This window comes from Balaenoptera borealis, assembly GCF_965194805.1.
Source record: "Balaenoptera borealis genome assembly, chromosome: 6".
Lineage (NCBI taxonomy): Eukaryota > Metazoa > Chordata > Mammalia > Artiodactyla > Balaenopteridae > Balaenoptera > Balaenoptera borealis.
In genome coordinates, this window is record NC_138863.1 from 81,815,244 (window position 1) to 81,838,749 (window position 23,506).

The following is a 23,506-nucleotide window of genomic DNA, read 5'->3' on the forward strand; positions in this document are numbered from 1 at the left end:
AGTTTACAAATAATAAAAAGTTACATGACCTAGAGTTGGAAACATCTTATCTTACAGATCAGAAAACTGAGGTTAAGAACTTTGGTGAATTGAGCACAGGTTTCAGGGTCTTGACTCAGAGCTCAGTGCTTCTCCCACTATACCACACAGATGCTAAATTAAACCCTTCTAATCATAAGAGTTATAATAAAAAGTTCTTTGTCAACGGGAAATAAATTAAAAGACTGTTTTTGTTCAGCCATGGACTTAAATGATTAAGATAATAAATTACATACATTTAATAACCAAAGATAAAAAGATTAATTTACAAATAAAACAAATGCCAGTTGACTACAATGCATGTAAAAGAAGATACTGAGAACCCAGTGCACCAGGCACTCAAGGATTTGTTAAAAACAAACAATAAAAATTAAAATGAGAACAAACTCTAATAAGACTTTCCCACTTAAAGTTATTTTACATCTAGAAAATGTCCAACATTTACCTATGAATCATCAATGATAATTTTTTTAACGTAAAAAGAAGCAACATTATACAAAGCTCCTACTTTCATGCATCTTCAAATTTCCTAAATGCTTACTTCTGGACACTATTTGCCAATATCCAATCCCTTTTTTTCTTTCTTTCTTTTTTCCCCCAATCCCTTTGATGCAAGCAACAAAATAAGACAGAGGCACTACAGCACCTTGTTTTGTAAAGGTTCTTCTTTGAAAGTATTAACAATAACACTTATAAGAGTGTCATTCACTTAAAAACTCTCTAGTCTACCTCTTCTTCCAGCTCTGCACTTCCTTTCTTATACAACTTTCCAAAATTATGTTTATTAATCCTTTGAACCTAGTAACAACAAACACTGACTATACAACATGTACAACATGTGTTAACAGGCTCCCTGCTAAATTAAGACAGATAGCAACACCATAAAGCATAGAGAAAGTGGTGAAAGGTAATTCCAGACAGAGAGGGTAGCAGGAAAAAACACAGAGAATATGCTTAACTACAAAAGGCATAAATGATCAATAATGAGTTTGGATAGGAGGCTATATGATTCCAATGTACCTTCAAATAGTAGGACAAAAATTCAAAACCATATGCCCACAGAAGCTGTATGCACATATATAAAATGTATATATATTTTTTAAAAGTAGAGTTGAAGAGTTTTACAAGTCTAGCATCAGCAATGCTATTGCATATCTAAATCTCAGTTAAATGGAACCCAGTGTACATTAAAGTGGGCTCTGACCAGGTAGACCTATGAACTAGGAAGCAGTTGGAATAAAACATCTTCCTAAGATCCCATATACTTAAGTCTAAGGAAGTCCAGGGATCTGACAAAGGCTCTCCTTGACCTAAGTATCATCAAAGCCTTTAAAACAGTGTTTCTCAAACTTAAGCATTCACCAGAATCATCTGATTGAATCAAACAGATTGCTGAGCTTGACGACCAGTTTCTGACCCAGTAGATCTGGAGTGTGGCTTGTGAATTTGTATTTCTAACAAGTTCCCAAGTGATGCTGGACAACATTTTGAAGACCTCTAACCTAAACCCAAGTCTTCACTCTTAAAAGATTATAAACTTTACTTACTCCTCATGTGAAATACAATGAATTTTAAAAATTCTTGTATTGTTAAGATCCTCAGGCTTCAAATAACTTTCAAAGATACTTAATGACGAACTAGTATATCTCAAAGTTCAGAAGCAACCCAAGCACCATCTCCTCCTCTGCTTGGAGCTCTCCAAGGTTCTGATAACCTCCAAATCTAGCTGTTCTAAATGTTGTACCAAGAGATCATATGAATCTTGATAAAGTCAGAATTCTTGACTTTGATTCTCCAAGATTTCCTACTGTTATAAGACTTGACTAGAGACCTTACTTACACTTTATTCCCAATGTACAGAAAAAGAAAGTGAAGTGCAGAAGAGTTCAAGGCCACTTTTTACAAGATTATATAGTGATCCAAGGCTGTCTACCAACTAATTTATTCTAAAAGGAGTTCCAGGTTTATACTATAATCAGGATTATTCTCGTAGTCTTTCTGCTGACTAGCCAACAAACTACATTCCTCTCCCACTTTGAAGAATTCACTTTTTATATAAACAAAAAGTATTACTGGTCAAAATCAGTAGCAATGACTACAACTATGGGAACCACAGACCATGAGAATGGGTAAGTGGATACTCTGAATTTTCGGGTAGAGATTTTCATAGAGAGGGGAAAGAGCCTAATGATATCAGATAGGACCCAGGGGGTGTGATAGTGATTTAAAAAAAAAAAGGTGTATAAAGATAATGATCCCTTTATTCTCCCTCAAATTATGTTTTTTCTTATTAGTCTTCTCTTTTCTCCTCCTTCAGATTCTTCCTCCCGTGTTTTCTAACAACTCAATAGACAACTGGGCAAGTAACAGTTCAGGACATAAAAATGCTAATGGATTCTAAACACATGAAAAGACCCTCAACCTCATTCATAATAAGAAATCCAAATTAAAACTATACTGAGAAATCGGGGCTTCCCTGGTGGCGCAGTGGTTGAGAATCTGCCTGCCAATGCAGGGGACACGGGTTCGAGCCCTGGTCTGGGAAGATCCCACATGCCGCGGAGCGACTGGGCCCGTGAGCCACAACTACTGAGCCTGCGCGTCTGGAGCCTGTGCTCCGCAACAAGAGAGGCCACGATAGTGAGAGGCCCGCGCACCGCGATGAAGAGTGGCCCCCACTTGCCGCAACTAGAGAAGGCCCTAGCACAGAAACGAAGACCCAACGTAACAATCAATCAATCAATCAATAAATAAATCTTTAAAAAAAAAAAAATTCCTTTCAAAACTATACTGAGAAATCAGAGTAAAGTCTGGGTTTTAGGTAATAATAATAACGTACCAATATGGTTTCTTAGATTCAACACATGTGCCACAGTAATGCATGATGATAATATTAGAAGAAACTGAAACTGGATGAGAGGTATACAGGAACACTCTGTACTACCTTCACAACTTTCCTGTAAATCTAAAATTTTTCCAAAATCAAAAGTTTATTTAAAAAAAAAAATACTACTGATACACTGAGGTGTATCATCTCTTACCTACCAAACTGGCAAAAATCAAAAAATTCAAAAGCAGTCTTTTGACCAGGATATGGGGAAATAAGCTCTCTCATACTTTGCTAGTGGACATACAAACTGGTATAACCCTTACAGAGGGCAATTTGATAACTTCTGTAAGAAAAAGATATAATCGTACCTTTATGAAATTCTTTATATTCAAAATTATTCACTGAAGCACTATTTGTAATAACAAAACACTGGAAACAATCCAAGTTTCCTTCCATAGGAAACTGGATAATAAACTGGCACATCCCAAACACAAAGGACTACTTATGCAGTAGTAAAAAGGCATGAGGACACACTCTACATGCTGATATAGGATAATTTCTAGACTATACTCTTACACATACACACACACACAAAATATGCTAAAAAGTACATACAGTGTGCTAATTTTTGTGTAAGAAGGGGTATAAGAATATAATTTCCTATGTACTTCAGTTTGTGTAACAAAACCCTAAAAGAATAGATAGACTAATAAAAGTGGTTACTTATAAGGGGAGGGTGACTGGAGTAGAGGGTAGACAGGGATGAAGTTGTTTTTGCATATTTTTATTTTGGAATCTTCTAAATGCATTATCTATTTAAAGATAAAGTAAAATCATGTTACTTTGCGACTCTAAAAACAATTGTGTGTTTTAAGAAAATATTCTGGGTCTGTGATCCCTATGTACTGTGATCCCCAGATTCTTCTGTTCAAACCTCTTATCCTTCTCATTCACTCTCAACCAATCTTTCAACAAGTACAGTAGGAGGGCAAAAAGCCTCACTCAGACATCTGCGTTCACGCAGTACCTTGGCTTAATTAGTATAAACTAATTCTACAATTATATATTTTATATCAGTAAGAACACACATTCTATTAATATCTATAGTGTAAAATAATTAATAAATAAGTCACAGAAAGAGCACATATCTCTCTAGCCCACTAAATGGTCAGGAACTTGAGAAATTAAACAGCAGTATTCTTATAAAGAGACTTGTTTTAATGTTAGCAAAGTATTAAATGGACAAGGAAGTAAACTCAGTATACAGAAGATATCAGAAAGATTTAAAATAGAAATCTTAATAGATCTGAAAAAATCCAAACGTATAAAACATGAATTAGAGAGCAATGAATAATTTCTTTTACAAAAAGAGACTCTTTAACTAAAGAAGATTTCACCAAATATTCTTTCCAAAAATCAGCCCTACGGTAGATATATCTCATTTTAAAATACACATTTTAGACTTCAAAACATATTGCAATGATACAATAATCAAATCTGTGTGGCTGCCATAAAGACAGACATACAGACCAATGGAACAGACAGCAAAGAAATAAACCATTATGTATATGACCAAATGATCAAAAAGGGTACCAAGGCTAAACAATGGAGAAAGGATAGTCTCTTCAACAAATGGTGTTGGGAAAACTGGAAATCCATGTGCAAAATATGAAGATAGCAAAAAAAAAAAAAAAATGAAGATGGACACTTATCTTACATCATATACAAATATCAACTTGAAACTCCTAGAAGAAAACAAAGGCAGAAAACTTCATGACACTGGATTTGCCTATGATTACTTGAATATGACACCAATAGCACAGGCTACAAAAGCAAAAATAGACAAATGGGACTGCATCAAACGGAACAATCTAAAGAGTGAAAATATGGAGTGGGAGAAAATATTTGCAAAACATATATCTGATAAGGGTATAACATATACCTTTATGTAAGAATATATAAAGAACTCCTACAACTCAAGAACAAAAAACCAAATAACCGATTTAAAGGATATGAATAGACAATTTGCCAAAGAAGATATACAAATATCCAACAAGCATATGAAAAGATGCTCAACATCACTAAACATTAGGGAAACACAAGGCTACAATGAGATGTCATCTCACCTTCATTAGGATGGCCACTTCTAAAATAAAACACAACACAAAAAATTACACTTGGGGTGAAAGTGGAGAAATTGGAACCCTGTGCACTGTTGGTAGGATGATAATATAGGTGCTGCCACCGTGGAAAAAATATGAAGTTTCCTCAAATACTAAAAGTAGAATTACCATGTGATCCAGCAATCACAGTTCTGTGCATATATCCAAAAGAACTGAAAATAGGATCTCAAAGAGATATGTGAACACCCATGTTCACTGCAATGTTGTTTACAACTGCCAAGATATGGAAGCAACCAAAATGCCCATCAACAGATGAATGGATAAACTAAATGTGGTATATACATACAATGGAATATTATTCAGCCTTAAAAAAGAAGGAAATCTTGTCATATGCTACAACATGGATGAACTTCAAGGACATTATGCTAAGTGAAATAAGCCAGTCACAAAAAGACAAATACCACAGGATTCCACTTAAAGTAGACAAATTCACAGATACAAAAAGTAGAACGGTGCTTGTCAGGTACTGCAGGGAGGGTGTTAACAGGGAATTGTTTAGTTTCAGTTATACAAAATAAAAAATTCTAGAACTTCCCTCGTGGCGCAGCGGTTAGGAATCCGCCTGCCAATGCAGGGGTCATGGGTTCGATTCCTGGTTTGGGAAGATCCCACATGCCATGGAGCAACTAAGCCCATGTGCCACAACTACTGAGCCTGCACTCTGGAGCCCGTGAGCCACAACTACTGAGCCTGCATGCCACAAATGCTGAAGCCCGTGTGCCTAGAGCCAGTGCTCCGCAACAAGAGAAGCCACCGCAATGAGAAGCCTGCGCACTGCAACGAAGAGTAGCCCCCGCTCGCCGCAACTAGAGAAAGCCCGCGCGCAGCAACAAAGACCCAACACAGCCAAAAATGAGTAAATAAAATAAATAAATTTAAAAAAAAATTCTAGAGATCTTTTGTACAATGATGTGCATATAGTTAACAATACTGTAATGTATACTTAAAAAGTGTTAATAGAGAAAATTTGTTATGTGTTTTTTACCACAACAAAACAACAACAAAAACCCCATTTTAGGGACTTCCCTGGTGGTCCAGCAGTTAAGACTCTGAGCTCCCTATGCAGGGGGCCTGGGTTCGATTCCTGGTCAGGGATCCCGCATGCTGCAACTAAGAGCCCACATGCCGCAACTAAAGATCCCGCACACTGCAATGAAGATACCGCACACTGCAACAAAGATCCCAGAGCAGCCAAATAAATAAATAAATATTTAAAAAACAAAACAAAAACACCCATTTTAACCTGAATCAAATCCCAGGAAACAGGCAAACCCAAATTGTGGAACACTGTACAAAATTAATTGGCCTGTACTCAAAAATGTCAGTGGCATGATGCACAAAAAGATTTAGGAATAGCCCAAAGCCGTCATGTGATGGCTGGATGCAACATATCATCTGAAGTTTTCCTTCACTATAAAGAATATTACTGGGGCAATTATTAAAATATAAATGAGGTGAACAGATTAGGTAATTGCAGTGGCAATTACTGATTTTGATAACTGTGCTTTGGTTATGTAAGAGAATGTGTTTTTAAGAAACACACACTTAAGTATTCATAGATAAAGAGCATGACCTCTGTAACTTACTCTAAAAGGGTTCAAAACAAAAATAACGTGGAAGTAAGGACATGGCTGAACTCAACACCACTATCAATCATATTATGGATATAATGGACATCCATGGACCACATCATCCAACAACACAGATTACACATTCTTTTCAAGCTCACACGGAACACTGACCAAGATACCACATCCTGGGACATAAAAAAACACCTTAATAAAATTAAAAGAATAAAAATCATATAACATCTGCTCTCACATCACAATGGAATTAAACTAGCAATCAATAAGAGAAGCATAGCTGGAAAATCCCAAAATACTTAGAGTTTAAACAATACACTTATAAATATGGTCAAAGATGAAATATCAAGAGAAATTTTAAAATATTTTGAACTAAATGAAAATGTAACTCATCAAAATTTGTGGGATGTAAAAAAGCAGTGCTTATAAGAAAATTTAAGCATTGAATGCATATATTAGAAAAGAAGAAAGATCTAAAATCAATAATCTAATCTTCCACCTGTGGGAACTGGAAAAGGAAGAGCAAATTAAATCCAAAGTAAGCAGAATAAAAGAAATAGAGTAAGAAATAGAGCAGAAATCAGTGAAAGTGAAAACAGGAAATCAATAGAGAAAAATATCAACAAAACCAAAAGCTGGTTTTTGGAAAACATCAATAAAATCAATAAGGCTCTAGCCAAGCTAACTAAGGAAAAAGGAGACAGAACATAATTACTAATATCAGAAATTTAAAAGTAGGGAGCATCACTACCGAATCCATGGACATTAAAAGGATGGTCAAAGAATACTGTGAACAATTCTATGCCCACAAATTTGATAACCTTTATGAAACGGACTAATTCCTTGAAAGACACAATCTGCCAAAACTCACACAAGAAAAAATATACAATCTGAATAGGCCTGTCTCTATTAAAGAAATTGAATCAATAATTAATAATCTTCCAAAACTGAAAGCACCAGGCACAGATGGGCTCACTGGTGAATTTTACCTAACATTTAAGGAAGAAATCATATCAATTCTCTACAATGTCTTTCAGAGGATAGAAACAGAGGGAATTCTTCATAACTCATTCTATGAGGCCAGCATTACCCTAATACCAAAATCAGATAAAGACATTACAAGAAAACTACAGACCAATATCTCACGAACATAGAAGCAAAAATCCTCAATAAAATCGAATCTAAAAATGTATAAAAAGAATTATACTCCATGACCAAGTGAGATTTATCACAGGTATGCAAAGCTGGGAAAAAAATCAAATGTAACCCACCACATCAACAAAGAAAAAAGTCAAAATTATTTCAATAGATATAATTATTTCTGCTCTATTTTGGTTTCTGGTCAAACCAAAAACCAAAACTCTATTGGTATCAGTAGATTTCTGCTCTATCTCTTATCCTATTTCTTTTCTTCTGTTTACTTTGGATTTAATTTGCTCTTCCTTTTACAGTTCCCACAGGTGGAAGATTAGATTATTGATGCAGAAATAAAGCAGAAAAAGCATTTAACAAAAAAATGTTTTTTTGTTAAAAAGCATTTAACAAAATCCAACCATGATAAAAACTGACAGCAAACTAGGAATAGAGAGAAACTTCCTCAACTTGATAAAGAACATCCACAAAAAACTTACAGCAAACATCATACTTAGTGGCGTGAAACTAAGAGCTTTCCTACCAATATCAGAAACAATGCAAGGATGTCCCCTCTCACCACTGCTTTTCAACGTTGTACCAGAAGTCCCAGCTAATGCAGTAAGACAAAAAAAAAAGAAAAAAGGAAACAAAAGCTATAAAGACTGGGAAGGGAGAAATTAAACTGTCTTTGTTCACAGATGATAAGCTTGTCTATGTACATATGTATATACATTCTATGAAAGAACTGACCAAAAACTCCTGGAACTAAGTGATTATAGCAAGGTTGCAGAATACAAGGTTAATAGACAAAAGTCAAACACTTTCCTATATACTGCAATGAGAAAGTGGAATTTGAAACTAAAAACACAAAACCATTTACATTAGCATCCAAAAAAATGAAACATTAAGGTACAAATCTAAAAAAAAATATGAAAAAGTTCTATATGAGGAAAACAACAAAACTCTGGTGAAACATATCAAAGAATTAAATAAATGGAAAGACAGTCATGTTCATGGGTAGGAAGACTCAATTTGGTTAACACATCAGCTTTTCCCAACTTGATCTAAAGATTCAATGCAATCTCAATCGAAATCCCAGCAAGTCATTTTGTGTATCAATCAGTATTGACAAAGTGATTCTCAAGTTTATATGAAGAAGCAAAAAAATCCAGAATAGTCAACAGAATACTGAAGAAGAATAAAGTCAGAGGACTGACTTCAAGACTTACTATGAAACTACAGTAATTCAGACAGTGTGCTATTGACCAAAAAATAGACAAAAAGATGAGTGGAAGAGAATAAGAGGGTCCAGAAATAGACCCATACAAATACACTCAACTGGTCTTTGAAAAGGAGCAAAGACAATTCAATGGAAAAAGAATAGTCTTTTCAACAAACAGTGCTGGGACAACTGGACATCCATATTAAAAAAGATGAATCTAGGCACAAACCTTACACCTTTCACAAAAATTAACTCAAAATGAATCACAGACCTAAATGTAAAACAGACCTATAAATGTACTAGAAAGTAACATAGGAGAAAATCTAGATGCTCTTATGTTTGGTGATGAGATTTTACAAATACCACCAAAAGCAAGATCCATGAAAGAAAAAAATTAAGTTGGACCTCTTTAAAATTAAGAACTTCTTCTCTATGAAGGACACTATGAAAAGAATGAAAAGATAGCCACAGACTGGGAGAAAATATTAAAAAAACTCATATCTGATAAAGGACTCCAAAATATATACAGAACACTTAAAATTCAACAGTAAGGGACTTCCCTGATGGCACAGTGGCTAAGAATCCACCTGACAAGGCAGGGGACACAGGTTCAAGCGCTGGTCTGGGAAGATCCCACATGCCGCGGAGCAACTAAGCCCGTGTGCCACAACTACTGAGCCTGCGCTCTAGTGCCCACATGTTGCAACTACTGAAGCCCGCGCGCCTCGAGCCCGTGCCCCGCAACAAGAGAAGCCACTGCAATGAGAAGCCTGCGCACCTCAACGAAGAGTAGCCCTTGCTTGCCGCAACTAGAGAAAGCCTGCGCACAGCAACAAAGACCCAATGCAGACAAACATACATACATACATACGTACATACACAAATAAATAAAATTAAAAAAAAAATCTACAGTTAAAAAAAATCAACAGTAAGAAAACAAAGATCCCAATTAAAAAATGGGTAAAAGATCCAACAGACACCTCACCAAGGAAGATATACAAACTGCAATTAATGATATGAAAAGGTACTCAACATCCTAGGTTATTAGGGAATTACAAGTTAAAATAATGAGATACCATTACATACCTATTAGAATGGCTAAAATTCTAAATTGACAATACCAAAAGCTGATGAGGATACAGAGCAACATGAGCTCTCATTCACTGCTGGTAGAAATGCAAAATGGAATAGCCACTTTGGAAGTCAGTTTGGCAGTTTTTTACAAAGCTAAACACTGCCTTACTGTACAAACCAACAATTGCACTTCTAGGTATTTACCCAAAAGACATAAAAACTTATGTCCACACAAAATCATGCTACTACTTAGAGTACATTTTTCATAATTGCCCAAAATTGGAAGCAACCAGGGTGTCCTTCAATAGGTAAATGACTAAACAAACTCTGAATTATCCATACAATGGAATATTATTCAATGATTAAAAAAAAACAACAACTATCAAGCCAAAAAAAAATTAGAAGAATCTTAAATGCATACTGATAAGTTAAGGAAGCCAGTCTGAAAAGCCTATGTACTGTATAATTTCACCTACATTACATTTTGGAAAAGGCAAAACTACAGAGAGAGCAAAAAGATCAGTGGTTGCCAGGGATTTGAAGGAATGAATAGGTGAAAATACAGGGAGTTTTTATCGTAATTCAACTATAGGATAATGTAATGGTGGATCTATGACATGGATTTTTAAAAATCCATAAAACTGTACAACACAAACACCAAAGAGTATGGACTTTAGTTAATAAGGTACTGACTACATTAACTGTAACAAATGTACCACACTAATGCAAGATAATAATAGTGGAAATTGTGTGTGTGTGTGTGTGTGTGTGTGTAGGAGGTAGTATATGGGAATTCACTGTACTATCTGCTCAATTTTTTGTAAATCTAAAAATGTTTACAAAAAACCTATTAATCAACTTAAAAATATGTAAAGGACCTGAACATTTGTCCAACGAAGATACATGAATGGCTAACACGTACATGGAAAGATGCTCGGCCTCACTAATTATTAGGGAAATGCAAATCACAATCACAAGATATCACCTCATGCCTGTTAGAATGACTAGCACCAGAAAGACAAGAGATAACAAATGCTGGTAAGTATGTGGAGAAAAGGGAACCCTTGTGCGCTGTCGGTAGGAATGCAAATTGATACAACCACTATGGAAAACAGTATGGAGGTCCCTCAAAAAGTTAAAAATAGAACTACAATATGATTCAGCAACCCCACTTCTGGGAATAAGCCAAAGGAAATGAAAACACTGTGTTGAAGAGATATATGCACCCCCATGTTCACAGCAGCCTTATTTATAATAGCCAAGACATAGAAACAACCTAAGTGCCCATCGACAAACGAAAGTTGTGGTACAATGGAATATTATTCAGCCATTAAAAAGCAGGAAATCCTGCCCATTTACGGGCATTATGGATTGACCTTGAGGGCATTATGCTAAGTGAATTGAGTCAGAGAAAGGTAGCAAATACTGTATGATCTCACTTAGAAGTAGATATAAAAAAAAAATTTCCAACCCCCCACCTCAAACTCATAGAAAGAGAGATCAGATTTGTGATTACCAGAGGTGGGAGGTTGGGGGAGGGAGAACTGGATGAAGGTGGTCAAAAGGTACAAACTTCCAGTTATAAGATAAGTAAATTCTGGGGATGTAATGTACAACATGATGACTACAGTTAACATGGCTCTATGTTACATATGAAAGCTGTTAAGAGAGTAAATCCTAAGAGTTCACATCACAGGGGGAAAAATATTTTTTAAAAAAAAATTTATTTATTTATTTATTTTTGGCTGTGTTGGGTCTTCGTTTCTGTGCAAGGGCTTTCTCTAGTTGCGGCAAGTGGGGGCCACTCTTCATCACGGTGTGCGGGCCTCTCACTATCGCGGCCTCTCTTGTTGCAGAGCACAGGCTCCAGACGCACAGGCTCAGTAGTTGTGGCTCACGGGCCTAGTTGCTCCGCGGCATGTGGGATCTTCCCAGACCAGGGCTCGAACCCGTGTCCCCTGCATTGGCAGGCAGATTCTCAACCACTGCGCCACCAGGGAAGCCCAGGGAAAAATATTTTTATTCTTCTTTCTTTTTCTGTATATGAAGTGATGGATGTTAACTAAATTTATTCTGGTAATCATTTCAAAATACGTGTAAGGCAAATCATCATGCTGTACACCTTAAACTTACACAGTCCTGTATGTCAGTTATATCTCAATAAAACTAGAAGAAAAAAAAAGCATGGATTCTGGAATCTGACTGCCTGGTTTAAATTCTGCCTCCCTTAATTACAAGGTCTTGGGAGCATGCTCCTAAAACTTTTTTTATGGCTCAGCAGTATTTCATTGTGTATATATACCACATCTTCTTTATCCATTCATCTGTTATGGACACTTGGGTTGCTTCCATATCTTGGCAACTGTAAATAATGCTGCTATGAACACTGAGGTGCATGTACCTTTTCGAATTAGTGTTTTTGTTTTTTTCAGATATACACCCAGGATTGGTACTGCTGGGTCATATGGTAGTTCTATTTTTAGCTTTTTAAGAAACCTCCATACTGTTCTCCACAGTGGCTGCACCAATTTACATTCCCACCAACAGTGTATGAGGGTTCCCTTTTCTCCACATCCTCACCAACGTTTGTTATTTTTCTTTTTGATGACAGCCATTCTGACAGGTGTGAGGTGATACCTCATTGTGGTTTTGATTCGCATTTCCATGATGATTAGTGATGTTGATCATCTTTTCATGTGCCTGTTGCCCATCTGCATGTCCTCTTTGGAAAAATGCCTATTCAGTTCTTCTGCCCGCCCCCCCTCCTTTTTTTGGCCACGCCAGTTGGCATGTGGGATCTTAGTTCCCCTGCCAGGAATTGAACCCACGCCCCCTGCATTGGAGCGCTGAGTCTTAACCACTGGACCACCAGGGAAGTCCCCTTCTACCCATTTATAAATCAGGTTGTTTTCTTGATGTTGAGTTATATGAGCTGTTTATATATTTGGATATTAATCCCTTATTGGTCATATCATTTGCAAATATTTTCTCCCATTCAGTAGGTTGTCTTTTCATCTTGTCAGTAGTTTCCTTTCTTGTGCAAAAGCTTTTAAGTCTAATTAGGTCCCATTTGTTTATTTTTGCTTTTATTTCCTTTACTTCAGGAAACGCATCCAAAAAAATATGGCTGCAATTTATGTCACAGTGTTCTGCCTATTTTTTCCTCTAGGAGTTTTATAGTATCCAGACTTACATTTAATCCATTCTTAGTTTATTTTTGTATATGGTGTTAGAGAATGTTCTAATTTCCTTCTTTTACAAGTAGCTGTCCAGTTTTCCAAACACCACTTATTGAAGAGACTGTCTTTTCTCCATTGTATATTCTTGCCTCTTTTGTTGTAGATTAATTGACCATAAGCAAGTGGGTTTATTTCTGGGCTCTCTATCTTGTTTCATTGATCTACGTGTCTGTTTTTGTGCCAGTACCATACTGTTTTGATTACTGTAGCTTTGTAGTATAGTCAGAAGTCAGGGAGCATGATTCCTCCGGCTCTGTTCTTCTTTCTCAAGATTGTTTTGGCTATTCAGGGTCTTTTCTGTTTCCACACACATTTTAAAAGTATTTGTTCTAGTTCTGTGAAAAATGCCCTTGGTAATTTTTTTAAAATAGTGGACATAAGTAAATGCATATAGGCCCGAGGGGCATGCTCCTTGTACTCAGACTTCTCTTTCACCTCTCTATCCCAGACTGTCAAATGATTATTTTGTTTTCCCAAATACCTGGAATTACTTAATATGTAATTTTCTAAGTTTTAGGGCTCCTCATCCTTTCCTGGATTAGTAGTTACCCAGATACTACTCTACCATTTTAGCACTACTGCCCACACTCACAGGTTTATCCAAGGATAGGAGGCTTAGCACAATCTTGAGAAGAGAGGAAGACCCTTAAAGCCAGCTAATCTGAATGTAGGTTGCCCTCAGGGCCTGACCTTGCTCACTGCCCCTCATATCACTCCTCTAACCACCTCAACCTGGAATCTAGCTTCACCTGGAATGTGTTGTCCACAAATCTGATACAATCCACTCCTATACTTGTGGCATGGCTTTTCTGGTATTTATTTAAATGTGTGATGTCATTTCTGCTCAATTTGATTTCTTAACAGATATCCAGTGACATTTTTACAAGAAATAATGTTCCTAGAATGCATCCTTTCCACCAAAAAGTTTTACTGTATAAACAAAACAATGCTCTTCATTTGGTATCTTCTCCAACTCTTGCCAATCAAAACATATTTGTCCTGCCAAAGCAAAAGGTCAGTTATCATCATTTTTGTTTAATAGGGAGAACAGCAAAAAACATTCCAAGGATAATGAAATTAAAGTTGGATGTTAGATCAGCATCTGTCTCACTCTTGCTGAAAACCTAGTAGAATACATATGTCCACCTTACACTAAATAAGCAGAATTTTTCTTCTTTTCCAATTGTAGACTTGACAATGGCCAGCTTCACTGAACTGAGGAGTCAGTTTCAAGTGTACTGAGGTGTACGGCAGTGTACACACATGGACAGGCACCTTCCCAGGGCTTAAGATGTTGGATGCAGACACAAACAGCAGAATTCAGTTTCCTTTGAGTGGGTTCCTCTCCCTCCCTGACAGATAACAAGGGGTGCTACCCCACCAATTCTTTCTCCTGAACTCTTTCTTTCAGCCAAGAAACAGGTGAGAGATTCTACTGATCTGTGTTTGTACGAGTAATGCACTGAGAAGGGGAAGTGAACCTTCATTTCAAAACAAGCAAAGGAGTCCTGTTTCAAAGAAGCATTTAATTGAGTTTGAAACTGGACATAAATTAACTACAGAATACTTATGAAACAATATCTTAAGTTCCTTCACTTTCTAAAATTCTGAGATACTGTAAAATATGATATTAAGTAAAAGGGGTAATAGGAGGTCAAAATAAAGAATTTACTGCAATGTAAACAAAGTCATTTCCTTAAAAAAAAAAAGTTTGGATCTTGAATTTAATGAAGTTCTTAAACTCCAAAAGGAATGAAAGAATTTTAACATCTGGGTTGAGGTACCCAAAGTAAATTTGTTATAACAGTAAGTAAAACAGAAGTAGCATTTTCTGTATGTCACACAACTGACCAATGTGTAGAATTAGCTTAAATGAGGAACAGTTTGAGTATCTAGGGTCATCAACGACTATAGGTCACCAAGATGCTTTCGACCTGGTCAGAACACCACAATGTGTTGTGATTAAATAAGTTCCCCAGAATACCAATATGGGTTACTATGGTGAACTGGTACCGAAAGGGACAGGAAAGAATAGGCAGGTTTATCTCACATCCACACCAAGACTGGAGTCATTCCACTCCTAACTCCTTCTTGGCAGACACTTTTTGTCCTAAAATGACACTGTTGGTGAATAAGTGAGCTCAATTTTTAACCTGATCCACAGAGCAGGTCTCTCAATTTCACTGTACACACCAATTATTTCATTTTTGTATTTAATTCTGTATACAATTTTGAGTCCTACGAGATCGATGTCTCAAAAAAGTCATGATGTGTATGCTTATATCTTCACCATTCATTCACTGATTTATTTATTTGGCAAATATTTAACTGCATACCTAATCATATGCTAGGTACTACAGTAAGCAGTAAAATTAAAAGGGAAAAAAGAAGTCCCTCCTCTCAATGAGCCTTATGACCTAGTGAAGCAACAGAGGGCAAACAATCACAACTGCAGGTGGTCGATGCACACAACACAGGAGGGCTTGAGGTAAACAGTGCCAAGAACTCTGCTTAGAGGGGTCAGGAAAAGGCTCCTAAAGGTAGTCCTGGAGACAAGCCTTGAAGAACAAGTTGTATTTTAAAAAGAGGAGAAGAGAAGTAAAGGGCTATGTAAAGGCCTGGAGGCATGAAAAAATAAGAGATAAGTCAGAGATCTAAAAGGAGCTCATTATTATTGTAGCTGGAAGTGTGAAGGGTTAGAGGAATGGGGGGTGGGGCGCGGTGTTCTGAGACTGTAGTGTAGGACTGTACGGAGAATGAGATGCAGCTTCTGTTCCTGAGGAACTTACAGTCTAGTGGAGGAAACAGACCTCCAACAGTTCATTTCAATTAGGCTGATGTCATGGTGGAAGAACACACAGCAAATTGTGACTGGACAGGCACAAAGGAGGGCCTTAAACACCACACAAATATGTTAAAATTTTATCCCACAGGCAACAGTGAGTCTTTGAAAAATTCTAAATGGGTACCAATCACAACAGTGGCAGTGTGGATGACTGGAAGGTACAAAGACTAGAGCAGAGCAATACAATACAATACTTTGGCAGACCAATACAAAGGTGTCTGCCAAAGCCCAGGCAAGCAATGTGATGGGCCTGAGCTAAGCCGCCCTACTGTGGCAACTGTGTTTTTCTAGCCAGGGAAATGGGAGGCGATTCTTTCAAATCTATCATTAAAAGAAGAAAAAGAAAAATCCAGAGCAATATTTTCTGAAATTCCTTGTATTCAAGGACTTAGAAAGAAGTTATATCAAGCCTTCCTTGAAAAAAGAGTCAACAATAACGAGGTTAAATTTTAGTACAGATAAACTTAAGGTCAATAATAGGCATAGAGGTAAGCAAATAATGGAATATAAATATGATAGAAAATTATATATACATTGAAAATGACAATAGGAGACTGTATAGAAACCTGAGGAACTTAAAATATATGTAGAAAAGGCAGGAAAAAAATTGTATGTGTAGTACAATTTAGTATAGTATATAAAATATATATGCTGACAGACTAAAAGAGAAAAAATGAAAGTTAAAATAATTTTCTATTATTTTTATTCCATTTATTACAACAATAGAATAAAATGAAATGAAAAAAACAACACAAGATTAATGTTTATTGTATCTAATGGGCCCCACCCAGATGGGTTACATCCGATTTCTGGTTCCAGTTTCCTACAATGGCTTTTACAAATGGTCCTATTGTCCAGCTACATTGTTATTAAAATACAAAAAAAGGGGGGAGGGGATACGTTGGCTTGAAAACTCCTTAAAATTCATATTAAGGACAGCTATCTCGTTCCTGATACAAAGCCAAGGAAAATTCAACACTCTAAAGGGACTCAAAGTCAAAGACATAGTGGAAACAAATCACACAAATAATTTTTGCAAGTGTATTTCTCTTGAATGCTTAGGGGAAAAGTCTCTGGAAAATGGTTCTGACACCTAAGGGCTTTTAAGCCATTTAAAAACAATTGAACCAGTCAACAAACATGCCATTTATTGAGCATCTATAAGCCATGCATTTAACACTAAAGATACAAAGGGAAAATAAAACATAGTCCCTGCCCTCAAGGAGCTCACAGTCTAAAAGGAGAGAAAGAATGGCTACAAACAAATGCAATAAAGTATGCTGAGTCCTCTGATAGAGGTATGTACAAGGTGCTAAGATAAGCAAAGAAGAGAGGTAGAATGAGAAATCAGGGTAAGCTTCAAAAGGGAGTTAGGTCTTAAATGAGCTACAGAAAGGGAAAGAAGACTTGAATAGCATATGCAAGGAAATGTGAAACAACAGGCAAATGTGGATAATTTTAAGTTATTCCCTATGGTGCAAAGAGTGAGACAAAGAGCAACAGGAAATGAGGTTAAAGGGGTAGCAGGTAACAAATCACAAAGGGCCTTGTACTCGAATTAGAGAATTTGGCTATTACTGAATTCTGTCAAATCTATATAAGATGCACCATTACTTTATGTACTGCAAGAAAGAAAAAAAAAAAGCTTTACATTGGGGTCTATCAATAAATTTAATAGAATACTCCTGCATAAAGCTATACTACCAAAGGGCAACAGCCTCAGTGTAAGATAAAGAAATAAACCAGCCATGTAGAAAGGAACAGCATGAAACTATATTTCTCAACTTGCCCTTAGGTGGAAGGAGAGGGGAAAAATCTCTCGCTGAGAACTGAATTCCAAGCAGGTCTACAGCCTACTTGTGTGGTCTAAAAAAACAAATAAATAAAACTAAAGCTACCAGTGTGGTCCAAAAACAAACAAATAAAACAAAACAAAAAAGTAAAGACTTTAAGGTGGTCTCAGGTTGGTCCCCAGATGACTGGCAAAAACAAGTAGAAATTCTCTTTAGACAAACCAGACTTTAATCCAAAAGCAATTTAAGATGTAATCTCATTTCAAATGTGACAAAGGCACATCTTAGAATTGATGAAAAATAGTAGATCTTACAGTCAGCCTTGAATCTGGAGATGTTTCAGAATCACCTGGAGAACTTTTTAAAAATACTTATTACCAGGCTGCATACCAGAGATTCTCATACAGGCAGGCCTGAAGCACAGCCCTAGAATCTCTATGTTAACAAACTATTCAAGGTTATTTTTTTTTTAAACACAGCCAGACAAGATACCAAGACACCAGCATTCTGTCTGCAAAATTAGCTGAAAATTCCTATTGTAGAATAAAGAACAACAGTAGGATTTTAAGCCAGATCATGATTTGATCAGACGGACACTTTAGGAAGACCACTCTGGTGCCAGTGGACCTTGTGGAGAAGATAGGTTAGAAGAGGGTAAGGATAGGAGATGGTGGATAGTAAATAGAACAGTCAGGAGATCGGTGAAACAGTTTTAAGGCAAGAGACGGTGATCATTTAAATAGTAACAATGGGGAGAAAAATAAGAGGATCAAAGGAGGCAGAATTAGAATTCCATAAAAACTACATGAAGGTAGAGGTGTAGGATCTAATTTTAAAAATTTTAGAAGACTTGCCCCTAATCAGCATAATTGCCACTAGGCCTTGAAAAATAAATTTTTATTTGGGTATGGTAATCTACCACCTTTTAGCTATATAATAAAGTGTAAGTGCTACAGAAAATCCTACACTACATAACTATCAAACGTTCCAAATGCAACTCACACTCAAAATGATCTTGAAGTTGAGATGTAAGCATAGAGGGATTTTATTCTTTCATGTTTAACATTTCTATAAATCAGTGCATATAAACTGAAAAATTAAAATCTCTTTGGGCGAAAAGAAAGGATTTTTCACTGGTTGATAAATTTAAATTACAAACAGAAAACAATGAATTAACAAACTTACGCTGAATATGAATGAACTGCTTTGGCTGTTTAAACTCTCCTTTGTACAAGCGATTGTAATAGTTGACATTGCTCTCTGCCTCAGGAACTGGAATGACCATGCTCTCTTTTTTTTCTCTGAACACTTGCTGTGCTGAAATAGCTCGCTGTAAATGATGTTCCTGGAAAATGTAAAGTAGGCAACATGAGTTGTTTTAATAATGTCAATTCAATGCAAAATTCTATTTACAATTTACTTTGTTTAATAATTGCACAGTGCTTTAAGAATCAATTCTAAACAGTTCCTTTGCCACAGACCTTCAGAAAACATTGCTATCATTCTCCCTTAATACTTGTACTCATACTGATACCACGTTAGATGATTACAATTTTAATAAGTAGGATTTTTTTAAAAAAAGATTAAATATTCACAAACTAGAATTTAACATCTCAAGAATTTAACATTACAAGAAAATCGATGCCATTTACTGAATTAATTGAGGTGTTTATCACCAATAACCAGATTACAGAAGAACATGCAAATAACAGGAAAAGAATTTGTATCACAGATTTTAAGTATCTTCTGCATTTATATATCTCAAACTTCAACAGTACAAAATTCTGAATAACTCAAAGAAAAGATAAAATTATATTCAACAGACTATATTATTATCACGGCAGGAAATATTCTTTAACAAAGGTGAAACAAAAAGTTCTTATAAAATACACCCAGATTCTAGTAACTTTTCATTACCTCCACCACTTAATGGACACTTTCTCCCTTGACCCCCTATGGACCATTCCCAACAAAGCACCTTTACCTTGTGGAAGGTAGTAAATTAGGTCATGTCATTCCCCAAAGGATCCCCTTCATATTTAGATTAAAGGTTAAAATCACTCAACGACTTACAAGGCTTTATACCTCTCTGACCTTATTTCTTACTTTTCTCCTCCCAAACTTTATTCTAGCCACACTCCTCCTCTCCTTTAAGGTTCCTAAATATCCAAATGGATTGTTTCTGAAATTCCTTCAAGTCTCATCTCATCAGAGAGGCCTTCTGTTATTTCCTTACCTAAAAGAGTACTGGCATATACCCAGAGAAAACCATAACTCAGAAAGACACATGCACCCCAATGTTCACTGCAGCACTATTTACAATAGCCAGGTCATGGAAGCAAACTAAATGCCCATCAACAGACAAATGGATAAAGAAGATGTGGTACATATATACAACGGAATATTACTCAGCCATAAAAAGGGACAAAATTGGGTCATTTGTAGAGACGTGGATGGACCTAGGGACTGTCAAACAGAGTGAAGTTAGTCAGAGAGAGAAAAACAAATATCATATATTAATGCATATATGTGGAATCTAGAAAAACGGTACAGATGAACCTGTCTGCAAGGCAGAAATAGAGGCACAGGTGCAGAGAACAAATGTATGGACACCAAGCGGGGAGGGGGAGGTGGGATGAACTGGGAGATTGTGACTGACATATATACACTAACTAATATGTATAAAATAGATAACTAATGAGAACCTGCTATATAGCACAGGGAACGCTACTTCACTTCGTTGTGCAGTAGAAACTAACACAACATTGTAAAACAACTATACCCCAATTAAAAAAAGAAAGAAAGAGTACTGGCTATGCTGCAATGCATAAATTAAGATTTACTTATCAGTAGCCATCCTTTCAACACATTTCAGAGTACCTGGAAGACACCAGATACTACTCCTGTCCCTGAGAATTATGAGTGAATGAGAGACAGACTTTGCCATTAAGGAACTTAGGTAGTGGTACCTGAGTATGCGATCTGAGCTTGACAAGCATATCTCTTTTCAATTAGTCAAACCACTCGTTTTGGGAGGATAGATAAAGATGTCCAAAGGAAGTAAAATGTAAACTAAGAGTTTTAGGATCAACAGGGATTTTTAGCAAGGCAAAAGAGGAAAAGAAGAAAACAACTCAGGCAGAGAAAACAGAATATCCAAAATGGACAAAAGCCCAGAGACATTCAATAAAAGGCAAATATTGAACAAAAGGGACATGAGGGTGGGTGCTGGCTTAGATCTGTTTCTTCACCTTCAGTGCAAGGAAGAAATACATTTTTCTTCATAGGGTAGAATCCCAAGTTGGAGCACTAAGTACATTTCCCCATATAAAAACTACTATCGTCTAAGAAGTTGTGATGGGATCAAACAGGCAAACAAACAGCATCAAGAAACTAGGAAGCCAGGCCTTGACTGAGATTGGCAATTTCTAGCATTATTTAAGCCTATACTTTCCTATTTCCTTCATGATATTTCACCTCTCCCAGTTAAAGAAAGTGATGCAATATGCAATGCCACCCTGCATTTATGTAATGTTTTATAGCTCTCGAAGTACATCCACAATCACATGTCTATTAGCTCCTTACAATCTTGGGACACAGGCGTAGATATTATCCCATTTTGTAAATGAGACTCAAGAAACAAGTGACTTGCTCTTAGCAAATAGGAATGATATATAAGAGAGCCAAATTTCAGGACTCCGATTCCAGTGTTCCTTGACTATTCCATCCTTATTAGAAAAGTCTGGCAGATAAAAAACCATGTTCTTGTAATGCTAATAATCTACAGACACAGGTGAAAAAAGGAAACTGAGCACATTTTTTATTTGAAGAGATTCTTCTGATATATGTTTGACTTTGCCCTAAATACAAAACATTTTTAGGTATTATCCAATTTTTGAAATATATCTTTAATAGATTAAGATTTAACATTAATTTTACAAATGAAAAAACTTAAAAACAGATCATGGATGACTTCCTTCTTAATGCGGACTACAGATGACAGATGCAGCCAGAAATTAAGGAGCCAGATCATGACACCTCCCCCATTTTAATCTACAGACCAAATTTAGCTCAAAGAATAAATTCTCAGCTATCATTACCTTCCCCAGATTATCAGTCTCTCAATCCAAAAAAATCAGGAAAAAAACAATGATATGGCTTCTTGAGGACCATGTTTCATATAATAGCGATAATCAGTGGCAAACATACAAAAGGCTCAAAGTAGGTACCAGTTTTCATTTGTCATTTTATTGGGGGAAGATGTTGACAGGAGTAATGCTGATTCCTTGTTACATGCTGCATCATACACTGGTGAGGTTACCTAATTTTTAAAAATAACTAAAAACGAAGCACTACCTAATTTCCTTTCCTTTAAAAAAACATGCCTTTGACCCACTAACTCCACTAATGGAATTCATCAAAAGGCAACAAACAAATGGGCAACACTGACTAAATGAAAATGCTCATCATGGTACTGTTTATAGCACCAAAAAAAAAAAGTCTAAATAGCAATAAATACAGACTTAGCATATCCATAAAATGGAACTCTTAGGTAGTAGTAAAAAACAACATAATTTAGACCTCTATTGACACGAAAAAAGCCTGGAAGAATACAGAATAGAACATTCCACAAAATGCTATAATTATTTCTTCTGTGTCCCCTTTTGCAGTTTCAGAAATTTTCTATAGTAAATAGTAAATCTACACTTCTTTCATAAACTAAAAAAAAAAAGAAAAAAAAGAAAAAGAAAAATGCTATTAAAGTTTAACATCTTTTTTTTTTAAACATCTTTATTGAAGTATAATTGCTTCACAATGGTGTGTTAGTTTCTGCTTTATAACAAAGTGGCTATACATATACATATATCCCCATATCTCCTCCCTCCCACATCTCCCTCCCTCCCACCCTCCCCATCCCACCCCCGCAGGCGGTCACAAAGCACCGAGCTGATCTCCCTGTGCTATGTGGCTGCTTCCCACTAGCTATCTATTTTACGTTTGGTAGTGTATATATGTCCATGCCACTCTCTCACCCTGTCACATCTCAACTCTCCCCCTCCCCATATCCTCAAGTCCATTCTTTAGTAGGTCTGTGTCTTTATTCCCATCTTGCCACTAGGTTCTTCATGACCTTTTTTTTCCCCTTAGATTCCATATATATGTGTTAGCATACTGTATTTGTTTTTCTCTTTCTGACTTACTTCACTCTGTATGACAGACTCTAACTCCATCCACTTCATTACAAATAACTCCATTTCATTTCTTTTTATGGCTGAGTAATATTCCATTGTATATATGTGCCACATCTTCTTTATCCATTCATCCAATGATGGACACTTAGGTTGCTTCCATGTCCTGGCTATTGTAAATAGAGCTGCAATGAACATTTTGGTACATGACTCTTTGAATTATGGTTTTCTCAGGGTATATGCCCAGTAGTGGGATTGCTGGGTCGTATGGTAGTTCTATTTTTAGTTTTTTAAGGAACCTCCATACTGTTCTCCATAGTGGCTGTATCAATTTACATTCCCACCAACAGTGCAAGAGTGTTCCCTTTTCTCCAC

At 36.3% G+C, this 23,506-nt stretch overlaps 1 protein-coding gene and 1 long non-coding RNA gene across 3 annotated transcripts in view; both read right to left on the minus strand.

Annotated features, from left to right (window-relative positions):
* Positions 1 to 23,506, minus strand: part of EPC2 (enhancer of polycomb homolog 2) — a 105,732-nt gene that overhangs the window by 46,271 nt on the left and 35,955 nt on the right. For both annotated transcript variants that reach the window (XM_082397241.1, XM_082397240.1), the window contains exon 2: positions 19,128 to 19,287. In XM_082397241.1, coding sequence (XP_082253367.1) covers positions 19,128 to 19,287 — 160 coding nt within the window. The remainder of the gene's footprint in view (positions 1 to 19,127; positions 19,288 to 23,506) is intronic.
* Positions 19,296 to 23,506, minus strand: part of LOC309631159 — a 39,698-nt gene continuing 35,487 nt past the window's right edge. Inside the window, exon 3 of the long non-coding RNA XR_014246112.1 lies at positions 19,296 to 22,697. This is a non-coding gene — a long non-coding RNA (uncharacterized lncRNA). The remainder of the gene's footprint in view (positions 22,698 to 23,506) is intronic.